This window comes from Gekko japonicus, unplaced genomic scaffold (assembly GCF_001447785.1).
Source record: "Gekko japonicus isolate JY-2015 unplaced genomic scaffold, Gekko_japonicus_V1.1 scaffold384, whole genome shotgun sequence".
In the NCBI taxonomy this organism is placed as follows: Eukaryota; Metazoa; Chordata; class Lepidosauria; order Squamata; family Gekkonidae; genus Gekko; species Gekko japonicus.
The window spans coordinates 269037-296516 of NW_015175980.1; the positions used below are offsets into that span (position 1 = coordinate 269037).

The following is a 27480-nucleotide window of genomic DNA, read 5'->3' on the forward strand; positions in this document are numbered from 1 at the left end:
GAGAAATGGAATGCAACAATAAGGGAATTGATATTTGGTAGTAAAAAAACCAGAAGTTCAAAAAAAAATAATATATAGTCATAGTTCAGAACTAGGGTGGGGGGTACCAGACATAGTAAGTTATTATGAAGCATTTCAATTGAAAACACTTTTAGAAATAGAGGAAGATGAAAATCAGAAATGGGTCAAATTTGAAAATAAAAGGGGAAAGAGAAGATAAATTAGAGATGGGGCCTAGGAGAAATACATTGAGAATTTGGAAGAAATGGCGACAAAAATGGTTAAAAGGCATATCTAGATGGGCACCATTATGGGATATTTACAAATAAAGGGGAAAGAGAAGATAAATTAGAGATGGGGCCTAGGAGAAATACATTGAGAATTTGGAAGAAATGGCGACAAAAATGGTTAAAAGGCATATCTAGATGGGCACCATTAGAGACTTTAGAAAAAGATAGTACAGATCATAGATGGTGGGAACTGCTTAGAGAAAAAGGATTGAGAAGAATAAAAGATATGTGTAACGGAGGAACTGTGAAGTCACTCCAAGCACTAGAGGGGGAGATAGGAGTAAAATATTGGTTGAAAATAGCGGGTCTACACAAGAAAGTCAAGAAGTTAATGGAGGATGGGAATGTAAGTACAGAGGAACCAATAGAAGAGATATACAAGAGAATGAAACAAAATAAGGGAGGATTGGTAGGGGCAATATATAAGAAAATGATTTCAGATAAGGAACAAATAATTATACAATTACAAAGAAAATGGGAGACGGAAACACAAATAACAGAGCAAAAAGCTATAAAACTCATGAACGGAATTAAAAAGATTAAATTATATAAGTTTAAAGAACTGGAATTAAAAAATTTTACCAAATGGTATAGAACCCCAGCAATGTTGGCAAATATGTTTCCAGGACTAAGCCCTAACTGTTGGCACTGTAAAAACGTAAAAGGGTGGTATTCACATATGTGGTGGGAGTGCCCAGAAGTTAAAACTTTTTGGAAAAATATAGTAGGGAAAATGAATAGATTATTTGCAATAAATATAAACATAGATTTCGAATTAATGATGACAAGTACAATAGGAGTGGAGACAATAGAGAGAAGGCACCAAGAGTTACTGAAAGCAATGGTTCTAGCAGGTAAAGCGGTTATAGCAGCAGGATGGAAAGATGCAAGCAAATGGACAGAGAGAAACTGGCTTAACTATGTGTTTGAAATTATTCAGGCAGAGATAATCTCCGAAATCAACCAAGACAAGCCATGGGAAGAAAAAACAGCAACAATCCAAGAGAAATGGGCCATATACTGGAGATGGATGGAAGAAGAACAAAGGAACGACGTTCAGTGGAAGCTTCAAACACTATGCCCCTGGCTGAGAGAAAAGGACTAAAAACAATAGACTGGAGGGGGGGGGGGGGGATGGGGGAAAATGTTAGAAAATGATGGAATACGAAAATGTATAATCAGAATGAAAATAATAAGAATAATAAAAATATTTAAACAAACAAGAACAAAGACCTGTTAAGTAACTTACCCTCCCTTTCAATAGCAAAAGTGAATACGAAGCTGCTGGGGGGGGGGGGATAATTACCTTGTACACTGTCCCGTACCCTCCTTTTCCTAGCCTTGAGATCTCATCAAATTCATTGATGTAGCGAGATGTTTGTGCTTCAAAGAGGACTTCATTTACACTGCTTTAAAAAAAAAGAAGAAGAAAAGTACATGTTAACCCTTGTAAGAATAAACATACTGTGCCAGAATTACAAATCATTGGACAACGCTAAGGCAGGGGTGTCGAACTCATTTGTTATGAGGGCCAGATCTGACATAAATGAGACCCTGTTGGGCCAGGCCTTGTGTGTCATAAAATGTCATTGCCAGGTAGTGGAGATATAAACTTTATAAAGGACACAAGCACAAAGGGGTGTTTTTTTAAACTTTAAAACATGATTAAAACATTAGCACTCTTGCAATATTTTAACAGTGTCTGATAACTGACACCTCTTGCTCTGAATTATTGCATCAAAATGTCTGTGCTGCTGCAATCTCGAGTACACTGTTCAGGTGTGTATCTGTACGCTGCAAACCTACGACGACGCAGCAGCAGCAGAACTGGAAGGAGAAGCAGAAGACAGCCAGTTCTAGTGCGGGCCTGATAGAAGCCCTCCGAGGGTTTGATCCACCCCCCGGGCCACATGTTTGACACCCCTATGATAGGGGTGCCAGCAGGAAAGGGGTCGGCAACAGCAAAACTGAGCAAAGAGCAGGAAGGGAAAGGCTGAAGTTGTTGCTTCTCCCTCCTCTCCTTCCACATTCTCAATCATGTTCTCCAAGGCTGCTTTTGTTAAAAGAGTATGCCTGGGGAAAAGAATCACACAACCACCCAAAAACCAAGATAGTAGGTACTATAAAAGTGAGATAGGTTCAACTTCTGGAATACTTTCAAAACACTCTTAATTTTATCTGTACTGTACAGACACAGGAATGACATTCCCCAAGGCATCTGTTTTAACCGTGTTAAAAAACAATTTGTCATAGATAATAACAACTAATACTACTGCAAATTACTAGTCAGTTATCAACCTGCCCCTTAGTACAGGGGTCTATCCTCTCCTGGCACACCTCTCAAAAAGCATTACACTCTAGGGAGCAAAATCTCCTGGTGATCCCTGGCCTGAAAGACATCCGGCTGTCCTTGACCAGAGCCAAGGCCTTCTCGTTCCCCCAGGCCTATGGTTGAGGACAGCAACGGTTTACCATCACACCTGGCCTCCTCTACCCCCCCTCCCCCTCAGGGGAAAGAGTGAAAATTGGTAGTTAATGTCACCTGGATGAGTTGTTGCTGCACTGCATTGCACTGCATTGTTTTGTTTTAACTGTTTTAAACCAAACTTTATTTTTTACTGATATATGTATTTGTTAAATGTTGTGCACTACCCCGAGCCCTTTGGGAAAGGGTGGTCTAAATAATAATAATAATAATAATTGATTATTATTATTATTATTATTAGCCCAATCACTGCTACTGAAGGGCTCTGGCCAATGTACGATATGAATAAAAACATACACTAGATAAAACAATAAAAATCGAACAGCACATTTTTTAAAAGATGGCGAACAAATTAATCCCATTTCAGACTGCCGGCCGCTTCGCGGGCAGGGGAAAAAGGGTAAGACAAATGTAGAGAGCAAAAGAGTGTACCAGCCAAGATGAAAATTGTCACTGTCCTCAACCAAGTTCCCACAAGGCCTTGATGGTACTCGACAGAGAGTACCACTAGGCTGGGGCCAAGGACCATCAGTAAGGTGTTACTACTACTAATAATAATAATAATTAGTAAGCCTCCATATATGTGTGTGGACAAGGGAGGCAGAAAGATCTCTTTTTGGAGTTCTCTTTCCTTGAAAGAGCAGCAAAGCTTTAACCTTTTCAAAACAAAGCAAGGTATTTTAAGCTGCCTGGATGTTGGTGCCCAGGGCTAAAGCAGAAGGCAGTGCCACCTGCTCAGAGTCCTTGGGACGGGGGTGAGCAACAACCCCAATTCAAAAAGCAAAAACAAAAACAAAAACAAAAAATGTACTTTTCTGTACCAGTCCTGTACAATTCCCCATTCTTTGTATGTTCAATTGTTTCTACAAATCTTAATGCTAGTGATCAAAGGAACTGCTTTTGGCACTGTTTTTAAATCAATCAGAAGTTCCCTTTAATAGATGTAAATGCCTTTGGGCTCCAAGTCTGATGCTGATCACTATTTTATATTCGTAAATACACAGACTTCTAAAAAAACATATCGGTTATTTCAAGCATTTCAAGCATCAGTTATTTCAAGCATACCTGTTTGTGTGGGCATCGCCACTGCCAAACTCCTGCAAAACATAATAAAAACTCCTGATGAAACAAACAGCCCAGTCTAATTTCTGACTAGTACAAAATGTTCAAAAACAAGTTGCTATTTGTTCTCTTATTTCGTGAAATTAAACTTCTGGTCACGGCTCTAAATCGGTGGACCAAAACTGTAAGGACAACGGGGGGGAGGGGGGGCGGCATTCAGCTGCATTTATGTAGGACACTGTAGTATTTACACAGCCGTCCTTTTCTAAATTGCTCAGAGGGTTTTGCATACATCATCTAGGTGACAGCAAACTGAAACCCACAAAGCAACTCAAGGAACTAATTTTTGGGAAGGGGTGGTTGCAGAAGCACCCATCAGCCAAAACACTCCACAGTCCCCTGTAACGGGAGGAGCGAGAGGACTGGCTGCCAGCTGACGTAATGATGGCCGTGAGCAGGGAGAGCTTGAAAAAGGGAATGGACAGATTCACAGAGGGGGATCCATCAACACCCCACCCCAGGTACGCCACTGTTCCTGTCCCAACCCCCTTTAGCTATAATGTTTAATTCAAAGCTAAAACCAAATCTATGCTTTAACGCTATGCATGCACAAAACATGTCACAGTGGGAAACAGAACATGGAGAACATTGGATTTGGTCCTCTTGTATACCAGGCAACCCAGTCCAGAAAAAAAGAAATTACAAAACACACCAACACCAGGAAAAGGAACGTACTGTTGCATTAATCCAAAAACACAATCCACGTTAATAAGAAGAAGAGGGGATTGGATTTATACCCCACCCTTCGCTACCCAAAGGAGTCTCAGAGAGGCTTACAATCTCCTTCCCCTTCCCACAACAGACACCCTGTGAAGTAGGTGGGGCTGAGAGAGCTCTCTCAAGAACTACTTGTGAGAGAACAGCTCTGAAAGAACTTGTAACTGACCCAAGGTCACACCAGCAGCTGCATGTGGAGGAGTAGGGAATCAAATTTGGTTATCCCAGAATAGAGTCTGTGCTCCTAACCACTACACCAAACTGGCTCTTTTATTAGGATGAGCCCAGTGACACATAACTGTTTGTAAGCTTCCATGTTCCGCAGAACTCTTCATCAGGCCAGATGTTACAAAATTGTATAAAGAAAGCAGATTGTAAGTATATTTTTGCTCCCACCCACCCCCCTCCTTATTAAGGCCAGAAGTTACAAAATTAAAGTTCTGGGGAGCTCAAAAACTTGCACACTGTTGTGTTATTGGACTGGCCCTAATAAAAGATTGTGCTTTTAGCTTTTTGACAAACGGGGCTGCAAACAATTTTACTGCTACCCTAAACATACCAACAACAACCACCCCCTCTCAAAGTGCTGACTCCTCCAGGATGCTTTCATCTACATAAGAACACTTCTGCAAACTGCACAGGTCTCAATTCCTGTACCTTGAAGCCAATGTCACATTTTACATTGTCAGCCGCCTCCAGTTCCACTCAGGAAAAAGGAAGTGAGATATAAATTTGATAGATAAATAAATAAAGGTATACAGTGAGGCTAAGGAAACTTACCCCATTGAGTATTTGCTGATTAGCTGCCTTCATTAACTGAGTAATGGCCTGATTATGCTGCAGCCTCAAACTGCTGAATTCATCACAGGAGGCAAAAGAGGAAAGCAAGCCCATTCGAGTAAACGTCTTGCACAGCACTGTACGAAAGCAGAAAGCAGGAAGGAAAAAATGTTCTACAGTGAACTTTAGACAGCATCCACACAATATAAAACACTGCTCCTTATTTTTTGTGTGTATTCATTGAGCCAACCATTCGTAAGAGTTGTGCACCATTAACTATGGCGGAGGTTCAGTTTAACCAGTTTGGCAGACACACACAAACACTCACTTCATCCAATGTACTTCATCCAAACTGCACAAACACGTCGGCTTGGTTCAGACTTCGCAGGAAACCACAGTTTATCTCAATTAAGGTTAGCCTGGGCTGCAGATAATACATTCAAATTCTGATTTGCCCCAACAAATGCCCCAACTCCCCCACCAAAGGCTTTGTTGGTGCCCCACTCTCCACTGCAAAGAGGACACAAGGCCAAGAAACAAGCTGGAATACCCACTTTAATATGTTTGGTAAAATCAGGATTAAGACTTTACAATGGTTAAGAAACCAGCTTAAAACCATGGTTTCACATCCTGGCTTGACACATTCTAGCTAACCCACAGTTAGTGGAGTGGCCCAGGTTTGGACGATTGTGCTAACCCGGAGTAAGTTGTAACCAGTGTTCCCTCCAACCTGAGTCAGTGTGAGCTAGCTCACAGTTTTTTAGCCTCCGGCTGGCAGATTTCTGTTTCAGCTCAGGAAAGATGGCTCCGGAGCAAACTAATTTATGCAGCCGCCAAATCGCTCGCTCACAACTTGAATGCCAGTCGCTTACCAAGTAGAATTTTTGCTCACAGGACTCCACAGCTTGGAGGGAGCACTGGTTGTAACCACAGCTTCACGTGAGATCTGAACCAAGCCGTTATTGAACAAGAATATAGCAGGCCATTCAATACTAAAACACACTGTAAATCCAGTAAAGGGTTTTTTAAAAATGCTCTATGTTTGGGGAAACTCCCCCTCACATAAAAAGTTACTGGTGATAAAATCTACTATGCACCCTTTGGTGGTGGTGAAAACGGCTGTTAAAATCGCAGCCGACTTGGAGCAACCCCTCATAGAGTTTACAAGGCAGGAGACGAAGAGAGGCGGTTTGCCTTTGCCTGCCTCTGCATAGCAGCCCTGGGCTTCCTTGGCAGTCTCCCATCCAAGTACCAGGATGTGGTGATGACATCAGCCTAGCCTGGGCAATCCGGATCAGGCCATAATGCATTCTTCACCCCCCACCCCCCAAGAAAAAAAAAACTGCTAGGACAAAATGTTATAGCGGTCAGGTCTGAACTCAACATAATCACAAAACACCGAAAAATAATAATCGCCCAGACCAGTAGAATGTTGTCAGGGAGAAAAAATTACATCCTCTAATTTCTGTGTTCGGGATGGGGGCACCAAAACATGTGATGTGTGTGTTTTCATATATCTCACATATACATTCTTTGTGGTCGCCATCTCCTCAAAAAAAAAGAAAGAAAAAAGAAAAAAAAACTGTCTGGACCACATTCATTCTATTCCGCAGAACTTTTGCCTGATAGGCTTAACTCCATAAATACCTGTTCATACACGCAAACCTACATGCACTGGGGTCTCTCCAGGGAAAAGATTAGTTTATTTTGTTTGATTTTTTTTCATAGAAGGCTTTCCAGATGGCATAGCAAGGGGCAGTTCTAGAAATAAGGATTGCAATGTTAAAAGGTGTTTATTGGTTTAATCTGTTTCTTCTCTATGTTCCAAAAGTGTAATAGCGAAATAACTAATCTTATTAGAGGTTTCAGAAATGACAGTCCATGTTCCAGTACTACTAATCTTTGACACTGCTTTTAGTCTTACTGCACTGAACTGCACTGGAAGTAAAAGAAACAAAGAGGCAACATCAGATGACGTCGGGGCGCCCAGTGTCCCAGACGATTTGCCAGATGAACTGAAAGTGCTGTTTTAAAAAGTGTTGTTTACATATTTTAATTGAGTTTTTGTTGTAAGCATATGTACTTCTATATTTCTTGCGTCAAAGCTGCACTGCCTAAACCCAACAATCCCCCATGACTGAAAGGATGCTAATGATTGCCAGAGCTTATACAGGTGTAGGTGTCAGTGAACTATAAATCTTCACATACGCACCGCTTATGAAACACTTTGTACTCTGCTACTGACTAACAGTCAGCTTAACTTGGTAGGTGCGCTTAACACTTCCGTGGTGCATATGTGAAGTGCCTTTGATTATTCTAATCACAGTAACTGAAATCAATCATGAACATATAATCAGATATTCACTTTGGTTCATTGCTTAAATGCATCTCCTTCAACTGAAGGAGAATGGTGTGACGGATATATGACAAAGTTTGATGGAACCAATAATTATGATTTATTTCTAACTGTCATAGTGGGTATAAGACTGCCAAGTGCTTTCTCAAATTGGGCTGGGGAAGCACACCCTTGACAGAGTTTCTGTCTTACATTGCTTTGGGCTGCGATTTTATTGTCTTTTTAGGTGGGCTTCAACAGTTTTTATCGCTGTTCATACACTGTCTCAGGTGCCAATCTAGGTAGAGAAAGCAGTTTACAAACCTGGAAACATATAACAAAAATATGTGCCCTAGGAAATGGGTTAGGGCTCTGGCATTTCTTTTTTTTTTTTTCAATCAAAATTAAGTACAGTTAGGCTTTCTGTTTGGTCTGGTGTATCAGAACTCTGAGGAAGATCCCAGAAGACTCTAAGCAGGTTAAAGTTCCAAAGCAGTTTGTCTACTCCTTAGACTACTTCTTGCCACATAATCTAGCTCCCTTGAAAAGGAGCAGTTACTGGCCCAGATTCAAACACCAGCATCAGCCATCGTGAGGTGGGCAGGAACCCAGAACCAACGATCTGTAAGATACTGTCTTACTTCCTAAAGTGTGGTAGAGTACAGATTTATCAACAATCACCTGTTGCGGAATTAGGGCCTGGATTGAGCCTCAGCTCTGTTACACCTATGATACTTTAACTTCTATAGTAATTAGCCTCTATAGTTGAATCTTTGGTGTGGTTTCCCAGGTTTCAGACTTCTGATGGTGCTGTGGCCTTCTGGTACCAAATAACTCTGTACATAACTTTTGCCTTAGAGGATGTTTATACATCCCAGAAGTTAGTGGCGTCACTATCAACATCAAATTGGAAAGAGTATCTGAAACTAGCTTCCTTGACTGTCCTTGACTTGCTTTGAGCTTCCTGACCTCAGAGAGAAGTGGGAGAGATTTGGGTCAGTTCTACTTTGGCCTGTGTCACATCCATGGTAGCCCCATATGATAGGTACATTACTAGGTACATTGACAGTTATAGGTCCAAGAAAGATATATACCTGTGGTTTACTAATGGTAGGGGCAGGCCTTCAACAGCTCCTTGTGAGACCGTGGCTAGTCCAGAACGTTCTAAGTTTTATACAAGTGCACTATTTTAAGTACTGGGTTGAAATATGCTATGGTGAATATTGAAATGCTGAATACTGAAATGCTACAAAGTGTTTTCTGCCTTATGTCTGTGTTGTAGGAGCCCGTTTGACTCCTGCCAGTGGTAAGGACTCAGACAAACTTGGCCAGAAAGGAAAAACAGGCTGCTTACTCGTAACTGATGTCTTCGAGTGGTCATCTGTGCATTCACCCCTCTGGGATACAGTGCGCCTACACTGACCCAGATCGGTACACTTGAAAGTGGATTTTCACACCCACTCCCCGCTCATGTGCAGGGCTCCAGTGCGCACGACCAGGGGAGGGGCACGACAATCCCGCCAGCTCCTTCTGACCGTTGCCATCAGTCTAATAGCAACAAGAGGACCAACAGCAGAGAGGAAGGAGGGCGGGTAGTGTGGATGCACAGATGACCACTCGAAGATCATCAGTTACAGGTAAGCAACCTGTTTATCTTCTTCGTGGTCTCTGTGCATCACACCTCTGGGAGAGTAACAAGCAAAAAGAAACAACACCTACCTGGAGGAGTAGAGATGTGAAGGCCCGGGGAAAAACCGGAAAAATTTGGAAAAAAAACATTTTTCTTCGTTTTTTTTCGAAAAATTGAAAAAAGAAAAGGAAAAAAAATGATTATGGAACGTTTTATTTTAACATGATGAATAAAATAGTTTAAGACAAGGTGTTCAAATATTTTCCAAATCATTTCTAAAATATATATATATATATGGTATCAGATTGATCTAATTTCTGTGCACTGAGGACAAGTCCTAGGTTACAAACTGAACTCTCCAATGCAAGAACAAGATGCATTTCTTCCTTTAAGGGGTGCTATTGTCAGAAGAAAAGAAAAAGGTTTCAGTTTTGTTTTTGCATGTGGGTAGGTATTCTGTTTGTAATAATTGTTTGGGTATGCTATATCTTTAATATGCTAGTTGTGATAATTTCATGCCAAGTAAAAATGTCCATAATCATATTTTATGTTCCTAAAGTAACAGAATGACTTTTAATCTAGAAAAAACAAAAGAAATGCTAATGTAGCATTTTTTTCAATTTTTCCGAAAATTTCCATTTCCCTCCCAAAAAAACTGGGGGGAAAACGATTTTTTTTCCGAGCTTCAAAATTTCTGGAAATTTTACATCTCTATGGAGGAGGGAGCATGAGGTCCTTAGATGCACGCCAACTGCAACACAGAACGCCCCACCGCAGCATGCTGATGAAGACGCACATCTAGGGCATAATGTCTCACAAACGTGTGAGGGCTGGCCAAAGTTGCTGCGTTGCAAATGTCACAGAGCAACATGCCCTTCAGGAAGGCTGTAGAGGTGGCCACCATTCATGTGGAGTGCACATGAAGCAGTCCTGGGAGAGGTTTCTTAGCCAACAGGTAACAGTTTAATCGCCTTCACAGTCCATTTAGACAGGCATTGCGATGAAAGTTTACTCCCAGCGCCAGCAAAGCGTAGGAAACGAAAAGGACTGGAGACTTTCTAAAAGTCTTAGTCCTGTCCAAGTAAAAGAGCAGGGCCCTCTTAACGTCTAGGGTATGGAAACGATGCTCCGAATCATCTTTTGGAGCTGGGAAAAGCACTGGAAGAGTAATGTCAGCCTGTACGTGAAACTCACGAGACAACCTTAGGAAGAAAAGGTGTGCGGGGCTAAGATAACGCCTTCATGGTGGAAAACCAAGTATGGAGAGTCACAGTGCAGAGCCGAAAGCTCGCTCACCCTCTGAGCAGATGTAATGGCTACTAGGAAGGCCATTTTCCAAGAAAGGAGCTGAAAACTGCAGGTGGCCTTGGGCTCAAAGAGTTTCCCCGAAAAGCCTAGCCAACACCAAAGGTAAGTCCCATGCCAGCGTAGGATGGCAGGATGGAGGAAAAAGATGGGTGAGGCCCTTGAGAAACTGCTTGGTAAGTGGGTGGGCAAACACCGAATGACCATCAATCTAGGGGTGATGCGCGGAAATAGCTGCCAGGTACACGCGCAGAGACGTGCAACTGAGGCCCAGGTCCAGCTGGGACAACAGAAAGCCAAAGAATGCCGTCAAAGTCGAAGGAGGAGGAGGCAAGTCAACCGAACTGGGATAAGATAGGAACCTCTTCCATTTACCATTATAGGAATAACAAGTGGAAGGTTTGCAAGAGTTCAACAACACATGGTCAATCCTGCCCTGGAGCGACTCTACAGGATCTGCCATGCCGTGAGTTTGAGATGCGGCACACTGTGGTGCAGTACCAGACCCTCCTGGGCAAGGAGAAGGTCCGGTGCTGCCTGAAAGCGAATAAAGGAGCCCTTGGAAAGATGAAAGAGAACAGGAAACCAATGCTGTTGCGGCCACCGGGGAGTCATGAGGATGCATCGAGGAGCTTCCCTCATTATCTTGTGTATCACTCTGGTGAGCAGGGGAATAGGTGGGAAAAGAAACAGGTGCTGGTAGGACCAGAGGAAGAGGAGAATGTCTCCTAACGAGGGGGGGGGGTCTGCTCCAGCTCTGGAACAAAACAGGTGGCACTTTTTGTTCTGTCGAGTTGCAAAAAAATCCACCTCCGGGTATCCCCATTGTTGAACACTGGTGGAAGATACTTCCAGTTGAGTTCCCACTCGTGCAACGATGCTCCCCTCCTGCTCAGGAAGTCTGTGGTCACGTTCAGGGAACCAGGAAGGTGAGCCGCCACCAGGAAGGTGCTTTGAGATTGGCACTCATTCCAAATCTCCAGAGCCAGTCTGCATAGGCTCCTCGATACCGTGCCGCCCTGGCAGTTGATGTAACATGATGCCATAGTGTTGTCCATTAGGATTGGCACTGCCTGATGAGCCACCATATGTGGGAACAACCAGAGAGCATATTTTATGGCCAGGAGCTCCAGGAAATTGATGCGTTTGCGGGAGACATGAGTTTCCCAACAGGCCCCCACACATATTCCTTTGAGGTATGCACCCCTGATGGGATGGGAGGGTGGAAAGGTGCCCCTGCTACTAGGTTCTGCGGGTTCTCCCACCATTCCAGGGAAGCCAGCACCTGGACCGGAATGACAAACCGCTGGGACTGGGACTAACGTTGGGGATGTTCAGGAAGCATAGCTGAAGTGGTCTCATTTGAAGCCTGGCGAAGATAATCACAACCACAGTGGCAGCCATCAGACCCAGAAGATGCTGCAGTTGCCTCGCCGAGGCATTCCTCTGAGAGCATATCAGCCTTATAACAGCGATAATGTCATCCGCCCTCTTGGAGGGGAGGAAAGCCTTGCAGACCCTGAAGTCCAGGACCGTTCAGGGAGGGGAGGAGCACTGACATCTTTTGGTTCACACACAGACCCAGTTCCTTCAGCAACTCTAGGGTCGAATCTATGTGCTGGAGAAGAGTAGTCTTGGAATTTGCCACCGAGCCAATCGTCTATGTACGGGAAGATTCATATCCCCCATAGACGAAGATGAGTGGCGATGACCACCATGAATTTCGTAAACACCCTGGGGGGCGTAGACCGAAGGGTCGTGTATTGGTAGTGGTGTTCCCCCACTGCGAAACACAAAAATCTTCTCTGTGTGTATGATGAATTGTGACGTGAAAGTAAGTGTCCTGTAAGTTCAGGGTTGTCATCCAGGCCCCTCGTTCGAGGAGGGGAAGGATGGTCTGAAAGGTTATCATCCGAAACTTCTTGTAAGCTATGAAACCATTTAGGTTCCTGAGGTCCATAATAAGGCGGGATCATGAAGTAATGGGAATAGAAGCCATGGTATAGGTGAGCAGGGTGGACCGGTTCTATCACTTCCTTGTGCAAAAGTCTCTGCACTTCTTCCAGGAGCACAGCTGACTGAGGGGTAGCAACAAAGTTCAAAAATATAGGCACTTGACAGAAGTCTATGAGATAGCCCTCCGCTATGACGGAGAGCACCCAACTGCCTGATGTTATCCATTGCCAAGCAAGTAGGTGAGGACTGAGGCGGGTGAGAGGACCTGAGGGGAGTAGAAGGCTGAAGTAAAAGACTCTGCTTGGGCACCTTGGCGGCCTTAAGTCTGGATTGGGTGGCTGATGCAAATCTAGGTTTGCTCCCATATGGGCGAGAGGGTGCCAGCGGAGACCTCTGCTGCCACTGGGTCTTGGGACGATTTTTGTGACGACTTGCGAGACCAGGACTTGTTCCAGGACCTGGATCTGCTCTGCCTGGAAGCTTGAGAGATTCCCAAGTTACGTCTTAATACTTTTATCCAGATCCTGTAGGACAGAGTCCATAGTGGAACTAAATAAGCCTTCTCCCTCAAGTGGGAGATCGTCCATGAACATTTTTGTATCTTGCTGGAGCGACGTAGAACGTAGCCAGGCATGGCATCTAAGGGCAACAGCCGAGGTGAGCATCTTGGCTGCAACGTCTAAGACGTGCTTGGCCCAATTAAGTTGGTGTTTGGTCAAAAGCATGCCCTCCTTCTGGATCCATCTGGCTTGGTGGTTTTGGTCCTCGGGGAGGGATGCGATTAATTCAGACAGCTGTTCCCAAAGGGTATTCTGATATCTGCCCATACAGGCAGTGTAATTGGAAGCTTTATTGCCCAGTGCTCCAGCAGAATAGAACCGCCTTCCAAAGGAGTCTAACTTCTTTCCCTCTTTATCAGGAGGCAAGGAATGAGCACGTCGGCCCTTGGAAGAGGAGTTCACCACCACCGAGTTTGACTTAGGACAGGTGAACAGGAATTCAGCGCTAGTCTCTTGGACTTTGTACATATGGTCAGTTCTACAGCTGGAGATAGGGGTGGATGCTGGGTGTTGCCACAGAGCCTTAGCTGCTTCTAGCAGTACCAAAGTCATAGGGAGAGCTACTGCTGTAGAGGTATCCATCTGCACGATGTCGAAAACTGAGTCGGTGACTGTAAGAGGAGGTTGCACCGTCGACGTTAGGGTATTTGCCATGCATTTAATAAATCCTCCATATGATTTCAAATCCTCCGAGGGAGATATCAGAAGGTTGTCCGACACCTTCTACAGTGGGGAGGGGCTGGGTGGGTGGTCTTGGCTCTCGTCCCCCGATTGCAAAGATTCAAATGAATCAGATCTGCCCAAGGGTCGGAGAAACCCACTGGCACTGATGGGGGCAACTGGGTCGGTGTCGATGGAGATACATTTTGTGACATCAATGAGGACTTCAGCTTGGGGCATTTGCCTGTCGGTACTGATGGATGAGGAGGCAGAAACTCTGGCGCCAGAACAGGATCTTGGCACTGAGACAGTCGGGAAGATGTCGATTGACAATCCCGTTCCATCATCATATGGGGTGGGAGCCAGGGCATAGAAGCTGGCAGGGGATACGCTCCATACAAATATTGCTACTGGCACTGACCCCAGGAGCCCGGTGGAGGAGGCGGCACCAAGGGTCAATCTCGATCATCGAAGGATGAACTATGAAGGGAGGGTTGAGGAATCGTACGCACTCTCCAACTCGAGCGAACACTCTCGATACTGGAGGACTGGGAGACTTGAGTCAGATCCATTTCTTGCTCCAATTCCATGAGCTGGATCAGGTGCAGCAGAAGTGACGATGGAGCACCTTTTGGCCACCCACAGCTCAAAAAGTCAAGCACAGTGACTCCGGAAGCCTGAGATGGCTCCATTCTTATGCTTCTTGTGCTTTACTGGTTTGGCATCCTTGCCCTTCCAACATTTTTTGATGGGAGTATGGGCATAGGACTGAGACATCGGGGCCGGGAATTTCGGCACTGGCCGATCAACGTTGGTATGAACCAGTGTCGGAGACATCGCAGCCATCAATCCCAATGCAGTGGTAGACATCGAAGCATGCCCAGAAGTAAACTGAGGCAATGCCATAGGAGAGAGGGCAAGTTCCAGCAGGGCGGTGTGACGCCTCGCAGCTCTGTTCTTCCTCGTTTGTTTAGAGGTTTTGTTTTTTAGCTCCCCTGCCCACAGCCAGTAGACTTCGCTGCAGGTGGGCTTGCTACTAACCTTTAAATATTGGCTCAAAGTTCATTTTAGAGCCTCTCCAAACTCTTTAATTTTACACTTTAAAAATGATACACAGTCCCCTCTGGTTTTCAAAAATAGAAGAAAAAATTCATCAAATAGGGTTTTCGACTGATTACTTTCTCCAAATGGATGAAACCTCGGTTTTTCAATCTATTAGACAAAGACTATTCGACCTAGAATTAAGTAATTTTCGTCCTTCATGTTCGCATATCTACTCACAAGGCTCACCTTAACCTCTCTACCCAACATGGCCAAATGGCCCATTATTTACATAATCTCAGCCTTCCTTCCCATCACAAAGCCTTTACATTGGCTCGGCTAAATGTCTTTCCCTCAAACATGTTGTGGGGTCGATTTAACAATATTCCCCCCCCCCCACAAGAAAGACTCTGCAAATGTTCCAGCATGGCCCCAGACTCAATCTTCCATATTATTCTGGACTGCCAGCTGCACACATGTATGAAACTGTTACCCCTTCGGTCACACTTATTTACTAATAATCTTAAAACTGTTCAATATCTTCTTAACGATGTTTAGAAAAGTTAGAGCAGTGGGCACACGAGTCCACGAGGTGAGCTTCCCCAAGGCACAGAAGGCAAAGTGAATGTCCATCCGGGGGTGCCATTTTACTGCCACACTGCAAACACCACTTAAAGAAACCCCACCATTTGGCCATAGGCCAGGGGGAAGGAGTATACTCACTGGAGTTCAGCCCAAACAAAGTTCTTTTTCATTTGTAGGAAAGTCCCAAACAGGAAAAAAGCCAAGTAGTCCAAAAAGGACGAGAAGTACCGACCAAAGCGGAGAAGATCTGAACAGTGCGGCCGTCAGAAGAAAAGTGGTGGGATTGTCTTGCCCATCCCCTGGTCATGTGCACTGGAGCCCTGCAAGTGACCAGGCAGTGGGTGCGAAAATCTGCTTTTGCTTTCAAGTGTACCAATCGGGTTCAGCGCAGGCGCACCATATCCCAACGGTGTGATGCACAGAGACCACGAAGAAGATCAGGCATTTATTCTACTGCAGAAGGTCTCCCAGCTCTCTGGGTGAAAGGACCTGATACATAGTTTGCGATAGGGGTGTGCATTTGGTATAAACCCAGCTGAATAAATACCCCAAACATACCTTATCAGTATTTTTGGGGTATTTTCTAAGATGAATAAAGATTATCTATTTATTTGATTTATAAACTACCCCCCCAAACATGGCTCAGGACAGTGTACAACATTTCCACGCATACAATAAAAATGTTATAATTAAATTTACAGTTAAAATAAATCAGTTATAATCAGTTGAAACAATTAAAAGTACAATTTAATCAAACAGAAGGTGTTAAAACCAATGTACCATCCACACTCCCCATAAGGGAGAGGAAAAATGGCAGATGGAAGGTGCGAAGGAGGGCCAGATTCAAAAAGTGGTTGTCTTCAACCATAGGCCCAGCAGAACATCTCTGTCTTGCATGCCCTGCGGAACTGTCTTAGGTCCCACAGAGCACAAATACCAATAGGCAGAGGGTTCCACCAGGCTCGGCACCAGGGCCAAAAAGGTCCCAGCTCTGGTCGAGGACAGCCAGATGTCTCTCGGGCCAGGGACCACCAGAAGATTTTGATCCTCAGAGTGTAATGTTCTCCAGGGACTGGGCATATAGATGTTAAATAACAATGGAGAGAGGACTGCCCCTTGGGGGCCCCACACACCCAAGGGTGACAAGACACCCTCTTTCCTGTCCCCAACCCTGGAGAAATGAGGTAAGCCATGTCAAGGCCACCTGACGAACTCCCACATCAGCGAGGCAGTGGGCCAAAAGATCATGTTCAACCATGTCAAACACTGCTGTCAAGTCTAACAATAACAGCAGCGCCGACCCACCTCGATCCAGCTGCCTAGAGAGATCATCTGCAAGAGTGACCAGACTGGAATGGGTCCAGGGCCAATATGTTATCCAGGAAACTGTAACTGTTCCGCTACCACTCTCTCAATTTCCTTGCCCAGAAATGAAAAGATTTGGGACTGGGCAGTAATTAGATAATCTGATTAGGCTACCAATAAAGAGGATATCGATAAAAGCCAAATTTATTCATCTTCTATTCAGTAATATAAAATAGCTGCTGTGGAGAGGTGTAATGTTTAAACGTTTAGGGGAAACACTGCTCTTTAACCAATCACAGACGACTTTTAAAAAAAATTCTTCTGAGCATGGGCAAAGGGCATAAAAGCAGGGTCTGACTGAGCTAGACTTTACTGCTGAGAGGTTTTGGAGAGTGTGCTCTGGCTTTGGCTTAAGCTGCTGCTCTCTGAGCCTGACTCCTGCTGCCTAGAGACTCTGCTAACTCAAATGTTTATATTTTTCAAGGTTGTGTTTGTTTGTTTGTTCTTATGCCTAGAGAAGACAGCAACGGGTGTGAACAATATTTTTTAAAGTTTTATTATTTTACTGTTAGTTTGTTCTTTGGGCTTGGTGGGTGGTGGTAAGTTGGGGGTGGGGGTTGAAGCCAAAGGGCTCAGGCCTTTTTTTCTTGGTTTTATATTCTTAGGTTAACTTTTAGTTCCTGCTGGGGGGGTTTTGAGAAGATTTGTAATGTGTTGTGTGGATTTGGTGGTTGTTGGGGGGGTGAGGCAAAGGGCCTCATCAGGGCCTTTTTTCCCTTTGGTTTCTTAGCTTAATCTTTAGTTCCTTCTGGGTTTTTGGCTTCTGGCTTGCAGTTATTTTTGAGGAGTTTTGTAATTTGTTGTTTGGGCCTGGTTAGGTTCACTTTTAGTTCCTGTTGGTTTTTTTGGCTTCTGGAGTTCTGTTGTTGTTCAGGCCTGGTGGTAGGGGAGGCCAAGGGTTCCGGAGCCTTTTTTCTGCTTTGGTTCTTCTTGGCTTTAGTTTAAAACTTGGTTAACTTATTCATTTTTGGTTCTTTCGGGGGGCTTGTGTGTGTGGAATTCTGCTTGGTTTTTACAAAAATCTATTATTTTATTTGAATGTGCTCTCTCTCTCCCCTTTGCCATTCTTTTCTTCTTCTTCTTTCCATTTTTTTTGGGGTTGGGGGTGAGGCCTTGTGCTTGTTTCCTCTGCTTTCTCCCCATTTGTGTGTGGCTTTTGGTTTAGGTTCTTCTTGCTGTGTCTTAAGTCCTTTCTCCTGCCTTTTTCCCCAGTAGTCTCCCCTCCCCCATTTTTTCTTCCCTTTAATTTCTAGAAGGTTGGTTGTTCTGTGTTCCAAGTGTGTGCTTCTGGTTTCAGTATAGGTGCTGCTAAATAGGCTTTTAGTAATAAGGGTCTGTTTTAGGAGTTAACTTTTATGTAACTGCACAAGCCAGAGAATCAAAATGACTGAAGAAGGGCTGAAAAAGTATTTTACACTGCTACGGCCAGTGTAAATGCCCCCTCCAAAGGAGAACCAGTCCTATACATGGATTATGCCAAAATTCCTAAGATCCAGCATTCACTTTTCAGTCCACAGCTGCATAATCTGGGTTTATATGTATTCCATTTTAAACATACATGCCCTATTGGAAGGAGTCATTCCCACACCAGCATATCAGAGGTTGAACAGGCCTGCCAGGTGCATGGGGCAGGATCCCATCCCCACAATGCCATAGGGACAAATAAATGTAGCTCACAGTCACTCTTCAGTTGTCACACTGTGGGAGCTGGTGAATATGCAAGGAATAGCAGTCATTCACTTAACACTGGAGAAAAAATGCCGTTTCTCTGCCAGGCCAAACTGGGAGTGTTTACCTTTAAGAACGGCCTGGCAGAGAAACAGCATTTTTTCTCCAGTGTTAAGTGAATGACTACACTGTGGGAGCTGGCAACCACACATACTCCCTTCACCCACATCACAGTCAAGTTGCATGCTTACTGACATTGAAATAAACGCCTCGAATGTGTAGGGTCTTGTCCATACACGTGGCAAAGATGTTCGAGCACAGAAACAAGCAGGAGCTGGTTGGCGACAGAGGAAGTGAAATTCAGGAACTTTTTAGAACCGTTCACCATCCGGAACTCTGTTGGCAAATCAGTTTCTGAAACAGAAAGACAAAACATTAAAAGTTTGCATAGCAACTATAGAACCACCAACACTTTTTCTTGTGACAGACACCTATTATTTTTAACTGGCATTTGACTTGGCTTGTTTTTAACACCTGCTACTATATTGTATGGGTCTATAACAGTTTGGGAGGATATATGTGGTTGTTTTGGTTTTATTTACAAAGTTTTGCATTTGATATTTTAATGTTTAAACCTCCTTGTCATGACTACTCTATTTTGATCATGTGGTTAGATACGGTGCGTCTTTAATTTTCTTATTTCCCCCTCTCTCTCTCTGGGTATGTAACACTGTCACCAGGAATTTAATTCCAATCCTATTAATTAACCTTTCCTTTTTTATATTTTTATATTTAATTTTTTTATTAATTTTCATAAATTGTTACATCATCATCATTTAAAAATTTGTTTACAAAGTTGTATCAAGTTGAATAAATCACAATACATAAACGATGACAATATAAAATTTGTAAATTCAGTTTGTATATCTAACATAACTTGGGAAATTGGTGAGAAGTTGTGTCTACTGCTGGAGCAAGCAACAGTGTATCTTTGTGTATTAACCAATCCTATGTAACATCAAACATTTGAAGACAAGTGAAAAGAAATAACTAAACAGATAAGGAAGGAAGACATAAAAGAAAGAGAATTTCTGCTAGTCTTGATATCCATATATCTTTACTATAGTTTTTATTGTTGTTATATCCATTTGTGGTATTGGGACCATTCAGGTGAGATGATTTGTTTGTGGGATAAGTAGTCAAGCACTGGGAACCATTTTTCCGTGAAATTTGTTTTTGTAGGTTTCTGAGACATGTAATTTAATTTATTAGTGACCGCATCCATTAAGTAGTGACTCCATAATTTCCTGTACCATACTTCTATATTGGGTGCCGTTTTCTCCTTCCAGTATGAAGCAATCGCCGTTTTTGCAGCATCAAGCATGACTTCCACCGTGGCTTTGTGCAATCTAGACTTCAGAACTTTAGGCCAGGTATTCAAAAATAAAACTTCCGGGTTTAGTGGAATTTATATAGAGGTTACATCTTGGATTATAGACAGCACTTCCGTCCAAAATTTCTTAATTTTCGCACATAGCCACCAGCAATGTGCATAATTTCCAGTCCGGTGACATTCTTTCCAACACATTGGAGATTGGCTTGGTGCAATATGGGATAGTTTGTGCGGTGTGGCATACCACCTTGTCATTAACTTCAGATTCTGCAGTCTAATGGACATTACCCTGGCCTTAAAGCTAGATGAGTTCCACAGACTTTCCCATATCTCATCTGTAACAGTTTCTACAGTGTCATTTTGCCACGCACTTTGGTACGGTAAATGCTTGGAGCATAAACCTTTAAGTAATACATTCTAGAACATTCTAGAATACATTCTAGAAATAAGAAAAGTTTGTGAATTGGAGTCTCTTATTAGTACTTCCATATCAGTTTGAGGTTGAGACATTACCATATTTATATTTAATTGGTTAAGTAGATGACTCAGTTGTAAGTAGAAAAACCACGGTATAGGAGAACCGAGTTTCTGTTCAATTTTGCTTCAAATGCTCTTTTTAGTGGCTATATCAGTCAAGCGAGATAAATTTTTAAGTCTCCATCTTGTATTTATATTTAGATCAAATCCAGGTTGAAACTTTTTCTGATTTAGAAAAGTGTAGTATCTCGATACTTTGGGTAATAAAGGTCTGGCATGTCGCTTCCAGCATTGAAGTGCTGGGTAAATTAAGTCAATGGAGTTTATATTATTGACAGAAAGTGTCTCATTGGCCCATATCACACTATCCAAGGAGTTTGGATAAATCAAGTCATCACCTATGTTTACCCACAAAGGTCTTATAGAAGTGCATAATATCTTGATGGATGTGGCTAACAGTATTGCTCTATAGTACAACACTAAGTCAGGTAAAGCAAAACCCCCAAGATTTTTAGGTCTGCGTAAAACCGAAAAGCTTATTCTGGGTTTCTTTTTATCCCATAAAAATTCTTTTAAGAGGATTCCCATCTTTTCAGAACTGCATTTGTTCGTTCTAAACAGAAAAATAAATTTGGGCAAAATAAAAGATTTTATTAAATTGAATTTCTCAATCCAATTGAGATTTAGTTTACTCCATTTGTGCATCGTTTGGGTTAATTCAGAGTGCATATCTTGAATGAGTTCCAACACTTTGGCTTGATCTATTGGGATTTTGATTCCTAGATAAGTTAATGCAGTGGTAACCCAATGAAATTGGAAAGTTTTTTTAATGTATTCCTCCTCCTCCCTGGTAAGGTGAATTGGCAGGAGTTGTGATTTAGAATAGTTAATTTTTAAGCCTGAGAACGAGCCAAATCGTTTTAATAGGTCTTGTAAAGCGGGTAAAGACAATGTGGGTTTCAGAAGGTATAGTACCATGTCATCTGCGAACAGAGACAATCTATGTTCTTGTGAGCATAGCGGTTCTATCAATAATGCAAATAAAATGGGGGATAATGGGCACTCTTAGGAGTGAGATAGGTTTAGTACATAATCCATTAAGTTTGGTATTGGGAGAAGCATATAAAATTCTAATAGTAGATATAAATCTTTGGCCAAATCCCATTCTTTCTAATATGGAAAAAAGATACATGAACTCTACTGAGTCGAATGCCTTCTCCACGTCAAGTGATAAAAAGGCTGCATCAAGTTTATTTTTTTGACAATGGCAAAGAAGGGTCGTGGTTTTAATAGTAAGGTAAAGGTAAAGGTTCCCTTGCTCGAAAGCCAGTCGAATCCGACTCTAGGGTTGCGGTGCTCATCTCCGTTTCAAAGCCGAAGAGCCAGCGCTGTCCGAAGACGTTTCTGTGGTCATGTGGCCGGCATGACTAAACCCCAAGGCGCACGGAACGCTGTTACCTTCCCACCGAAGTGGTACCTATTTATCTACTTGCAATTTCTTGCTTTCGAACTGCTAGGTTGGCAGGAGCTGGAACTAGAGACAGGAGCTCACCCCGTCTTGCGGTACCCGGGTCTTGAACTGCTGAACTACTGACCTTCCACAGCCTGCAGTTCAGCGTCTTAACCACTTGAGCCACCGCAGCCACCGGTTTTAATAGTATTATCCGCTAAATCTCTACCTGGGATAAATCCTACCTGGTCTTGATTGATATACTTAGATATAAACGAATTCATTCTTTTGGCAAGGGCTGCTGTTAAAATTTTAAAATCTTGATTTAGGAGTGAAATAGGGCGGTAAAATGCCAGATTCAGGGGAATTAAAATCTTAAATGCTTTGAAATCAAGATCGCCACCCCTCTGGATTTGGAATTTCCTGGCGCCAGATATTGGGTTGGAAATTTGGGCATTTTAAAAACAAAATCATTGTTTTTTCTAAGGTGCATTTCCTGTAGGAGCACAATGTCAGCTTGGCTCTTCAGAACGTGGGATTGGATATGTTTACATTTAATCAAGTTGTTTAGACCTCGGACGTTTGTGGATATTACTTTCACCCCAGTGTAAGTCATGTTGAAGTACTATGTGTTCTGGATAGGTAAAAAAGGAGTACACTACTGCAAGTTGTCTCAAAGTATATGGTTAGATAAAGAGCAGATATATCTAAGAGTCACTTATGAGTTTTGAATTAGATCTAGAAAGGTCACAGTTCTCAGTTGATGTTGATTTCTCTCCCAAACTCTGACGTTTAAGTATAATATGATAAGGATTGGACTACTTGCCCCAAGTGCTCTGTTTGTGAATGGACTTTGTAGGATAACAATCAATAAAACAACACTAGATCTATTGCTAAGAAAAGTAAAAAAAGAGAGAGAGAGGGAAAAGTTAATACAGAGCTAATACAGCAGTCTTGTATTTATATTGTAGAATACAATTGATAAAATTACTATAGTTAAGTAGAGTGTCAATAGGCACTCTATTTAGTACTGTTTTGAACACCCTTATAACTAAAGAAGGGAACTAATACTACCTAAGAGAAGCAAAGAACAAAACAGAAGGAGCAGGTCCCTCTAATATCTTTGTTTGTATTAAGTTGTGTGGTATACAAATGTGAATCAACAATTAAAATTACCAAATCTCCCACCTCCCTTCCCTCCCCTATCAAACTTCTCTTCCTTAATAGTAAAAATCACAAGCTCAATTGATGAATGAAGTGATCAGTGCAATAATTAATTCTTATATATAAAAAGAAAATAAAAAGGTGCTGATTTGTGTAGAAGTAATCAAGTTAACGATACACTATAATTGATTTGGAAACAGACAATCAATAGACACTATGTAGATATGTAATTAAAAGCTTTTTCAATTAATTAGTTTTAAAATTATTTATTAAAGGTAAGAAAAGGGTTCCCTGAGCCTCTTGCAGCTCTCAGCTGCAAGAGGCTAGGTTTTTCCCCCCCCTTTTGTAAACCCAGCAAGTTTTCAAAGGGAACACAACTCTATGAGTAAGGCTAAAAACTTTCAACTTTACTTGAACTCCCCACCCCAACGCTAAAAATACAAACATTTTAAACGACCTATAGAATTATTGTACTTCCAATACATAATATTGGTGTTGTGCACCATATAACAATGTTGTACTTGTTTTCCAGATAGATCTTTAACTTCTGCAGCATTCTTACAAAATAAACACTACATGAATAACTCTCCTTAAGCATTTAGTAGCAGCTGCTTTGTGTAATAGCATATAACTCTAGGTTTTCATAAAACTTTATTTGTACAAGAAGCATATCACTCTCAAATCCTCCTTTCTCTTCAGAATGTACTTTGTCCAATCTTTATTTTATTTAGCTCAGTTTAATCTTTCACTTCTTAACTCAGGTTTCTGTCAGCTTCACTTTCACACACTTATAATACTTTGACAATATTAGGCTTTGACTCTCTCTAGTCGCTAATATGCCCTCTAAAGTATTCTACTTTCCTTTTAGAATCTTAAATGTTTTTCACAGCACTAATATGGGATTTTAATCAGAAGACTGCTTCTCAGACTCTGTAGACTGCTGTCTGACTGCAACGAACTGACTGTTAACTGCTGATTGAACCCACTGACTTTCTCCACCCAGACTTCTTAGCTCCGCCAATACACCCTCAGTCACCAACCAATCACCTCACTCACTCATCCCCCTTTCACCCCTCTTGTTCTTCTGCAACTTACCAAATATTTAAAGAAACACGCACTTAAAACTTTAAATCATTATATGTGGCACTGTGGGGGCCTAGTGATTCTGATTTTTAATTTATGTTTAAGGGTATGGTGCTCAGCTACCCTGAGAAAATTTTATCTGAAGAGCAGGATCATTTTATAAATAAAAAAAAGTTACCATACGCTGTTGGAGAAGAGAAGCACACGAGAAAATCTGACACGCCTGCAAACTGCTGTCTCTCTCTTAGGGGTATGTGTGTTGGCCCAAGTACCCCAATGTTATTATCTATCTGTGAAGATGACAGGGTTGCCTTCCCCACACCACTGGCCTCTGCACTGCAGCCAGGGCCTTGGCCGCTTGGGCAAAAAGCTGGCCTTGGGTGTCAAGAAAAATGTTCTGGTGTGCTATTGACACATATGTTGGGACTGCCTTCCCAGTTCTATAGATTTTGCTAGTTTTGCATCAGTGCAACAAGACTGTTTTAAAACCAGAATGACATTGGCATGATAAAGAACATATCTGGACAGGTGCAGTGAAAAGGGCAGATGATGAAACTGTCTAGTACAGAAAGAAAAAGTCACAAGACAGACCACTGGGGGAAAGTGATGAAACTGCCCCCTAGCTGTCTCAAGGTGAAGAACTAACTGCGTGTATGCGTCAAGCTAAGGTCAAGCTAACTTTGGTTTTTTAAGTTTCTCTTTCCTTCCCTTCGCTTATCATTTTGAAAGGGGGGTGGAATTCCTGAGTGGGGTGTATGTTCTGAAAGTGCATGGGGGTAGTAGCCATAACCGTTTCTCAAGTTGTGCCCCAGGAGTTGGTTCTCATGAGATCGACCTTGGAGATGCTTTCGCCTGGCTAGTTTAGATAGGGCACTGTATATCTGTCTGAGCTGCCACGGCAATACTACAGGGTAGGTGTGACGTATGAATGTAGGGGGTTTCAGGCCTTTTATCTATAACCAGTGTTCTCTCTAAGCTGAGTTAGTGTGAGCTAGCTCACAGATTTTTCTGTCTCAACTCAGGAACTCAGCTCCACAGTAAACTAATTTATGCAGTTCACAAAACACTGACTCACAACTTTAATGCCGGTAGCTCACCAAGTAGAATGTTTACTCACAAGACTTCCACAGCTTAGAGGGAGCATTGCCTATAACCTGTATGTTCCCAAGGTTTTTGTCAGTCCTAACAAAAGTTCTTGTACCTACAGTAAGCATATCTCTAATAAAGCATTTCACTGCCAAAAGTGTATCTGGAGAGTGTCCTAACTGGAGCCTGACAGCATGGTTCAATCGAACAAATTCTTCTGTTTGTAAGGCTCAGATCAAAAAGCAGTTTACCTTTGTAAATTCTTAATAGTTTGTGAGAGCAACGTTCTGAAGGGGGGCTGGAAATAAGAAAGGGACACGGCGGCACAAGACCTACGGCAGACATCCGCTGTTTAATCCAAACAAACAGCGATGAACGCCTGACAAAAGGGATTCAAATCCAGTTTATTCCGGCTGCCTCCTGCATATTAGGACAGCTAACAATTTGGCAGATTACTTTACTTTCATAATCCTTGGCAATTCTGCATGCTGGAGACCAAGCTGTCTGGTGACTCCTTGACTGCAGGGGCCAGTTTACACAAGCAATCAAACAGCAAAGCATTTCCTGAGCTGGTAACAATTAAGCCTGCAGCTGGAAACTGGGATATGAGGATGCTTCTCTGCAAAAGCCTCTTTACATGCAAAAAACTACAAGGGCTGGAAGAAAGGTTTCTAGCCGCACCTTTCTCCAAGGCATCTAGGACTCTAACTTTGTTCTAGGACAGTGTTATCTTCTAATTCCAATTATAGTTTTCTATTTAAGATACATTATAGTCCAAAGGTTATTCATTATAAAAGATGATTTAGTTTTAATTTTGTAGCTTCTATCACAGAAGCTTGTCTTTTGCAGTTCTCAAAACTGTGAATTTGTGTCTGCGGAGATAACATGCCTTTTCTTCAAAGCACAAACGTTATAAAATAAACATACAGAGACCTCAGCCCTTTGGCCCTCTGCAAATCTACACACACAGAATCAACCCCTTATCTCTTAAGTGCCACATTTCAAAAAAGTCAATAAATATAACATTGTTTTCAGACGGAATAGGTCTGTATAAGGAGGAGATGTTAAAACCTAAGTGTGAGGAGGGAAGGGAAAGCTGTCCAAATTAAAGTGAGGCTTTTCTGAGCAAAATACTCCAGAAATCTTGAGGTCTTTGTGAGGCTATACGCATGGGTGTTTAAGCAAAAACAAGAATACTTGTGCTAGATAATGAAATTGTTTTAGTCAAATTAAACACTTTAAATAGTTTACTGTTAACCATTCTTCTTCTCCCTCCAATAAAACACAGCAGGAAAGTTGTCCAGATATGAATGATTAACCTATTAAACCAGAGATAGTTCACCTTGCAATAATTTCATAATTACCTCTTTCAAGTGGTAAATCATTAATTTCCTGACAGGGCTAAGATTAACCTGAAAAGTTGTTATACTGACATGAAACCTTCATCTGGGTTGTTAATAGGAAGGCCAGCAAGAGTGACTGTAGAAAACCATGATTTAAATCGAGTCTTGCTGACTTACAGGATCCTGGTCCCTCTCCTCCAAGTCACCCGTCCAACAACCAGCATGTGAAGCCTCCCAAATTCACCCAGGGCAGAGCAAGGATTCAAAACCCATCCTGTCTCCCCAGCTGCAATTCTGCCACACTTATTAAAAACCCCAAAACATTGGCAACCAACAGGATTTGCTCCTAAACAAGGTTATTATGGGATTGGCCTCTGCGTGCATGCCTCTCACGATCCTCCCCCCCCCCCCGCGCGCCCCCCCACCCCCTGCCCCCCCCCCCCCCCATTATTCACCACAGACGCAAACAAAAAAAGGGAGGGGGAATTAATCGTTCCCGCGCTTTTCTGCCCCCACTCTCATAACAGCACCCCAAACCCACCATCATATTGCGGCTCCGTTCCCTCGTCCTCGGGGAACTCGATGGCTGGGGCCGAAGGAGGCAGCCTGCCCTGCTGCTCCATGATGGCTGCTCTTCCTTCTCCGCGCCGCCGAGGCCTCCAACTGGCGCGGCTGAAAGGAAAAGGGGCGGGCCGGGCGAGGCGCGACTAGGCCCGAGCCTGCCTCGGAGTGGAGGCCCAGCGGCGCTTCGCCCCCGCCCCTCGTTAGAGGAGGCAACTCAACCTCACATCCTCCCGGAATAAAATCCCAGACCCCGAAAAGAAGAAAGGGGGATCTTTAAAAAAACAAAGAACGGGTGGTTCCAGGCCAGGTTGCCAACCTCCCGGTGGGGCTTGGAAATCTTCCGGGATCACAGTTAGTTCTCCAGGCTTCAGAGAGCAGCTTCCCTTGGATAAAATAGTTGCTTTGGAGGGTGGACTCTGTG

At 42.8% G+C, this 27480-nt stretch overlaps 1 protein-coding gene across 1 annotated transcript in view; it reads right to left on the minus strand.

Annotated features, from left to right (window-relative positions):
- Positions 1 to 27159, minus strand: part of EIF2AK1 (eukaryotic translation initiation factor 2 alpha kinase 1) — a 61790-nt gene extending 34631 nt beyond the window's left edge. Inside the window, exons 1-5 of the mRNA XM_015426218.1 lie at positions 27037 to 27159; positions 18755 to 18913; positions 5395 to 5531; positions 3841 to 3872; positions 1597 to 1699 (exon numbers count right to left, since the gene is read on the minus strand). Of these exons, the coding sequence (XP_015281704.1) occupies positions 1597 to 1699; positions 3841 to 3872; positions 5395 to 5531; positions 18755 to 18913; positions 27037 to 27118 (513 nt within the window). The 5' untranslated portion in view covers positions 27119 to 27159. The remainder of the gene's footprint in view (positions 1 to 1596; positions 1700 to 3840; positions 3873 to 5394; positions 5532 to 18754; positions 18914 to 27036) is intronic.
- Between the last annotated feature and the right edge of the window lie 321 nt (positions 27160 to 27480).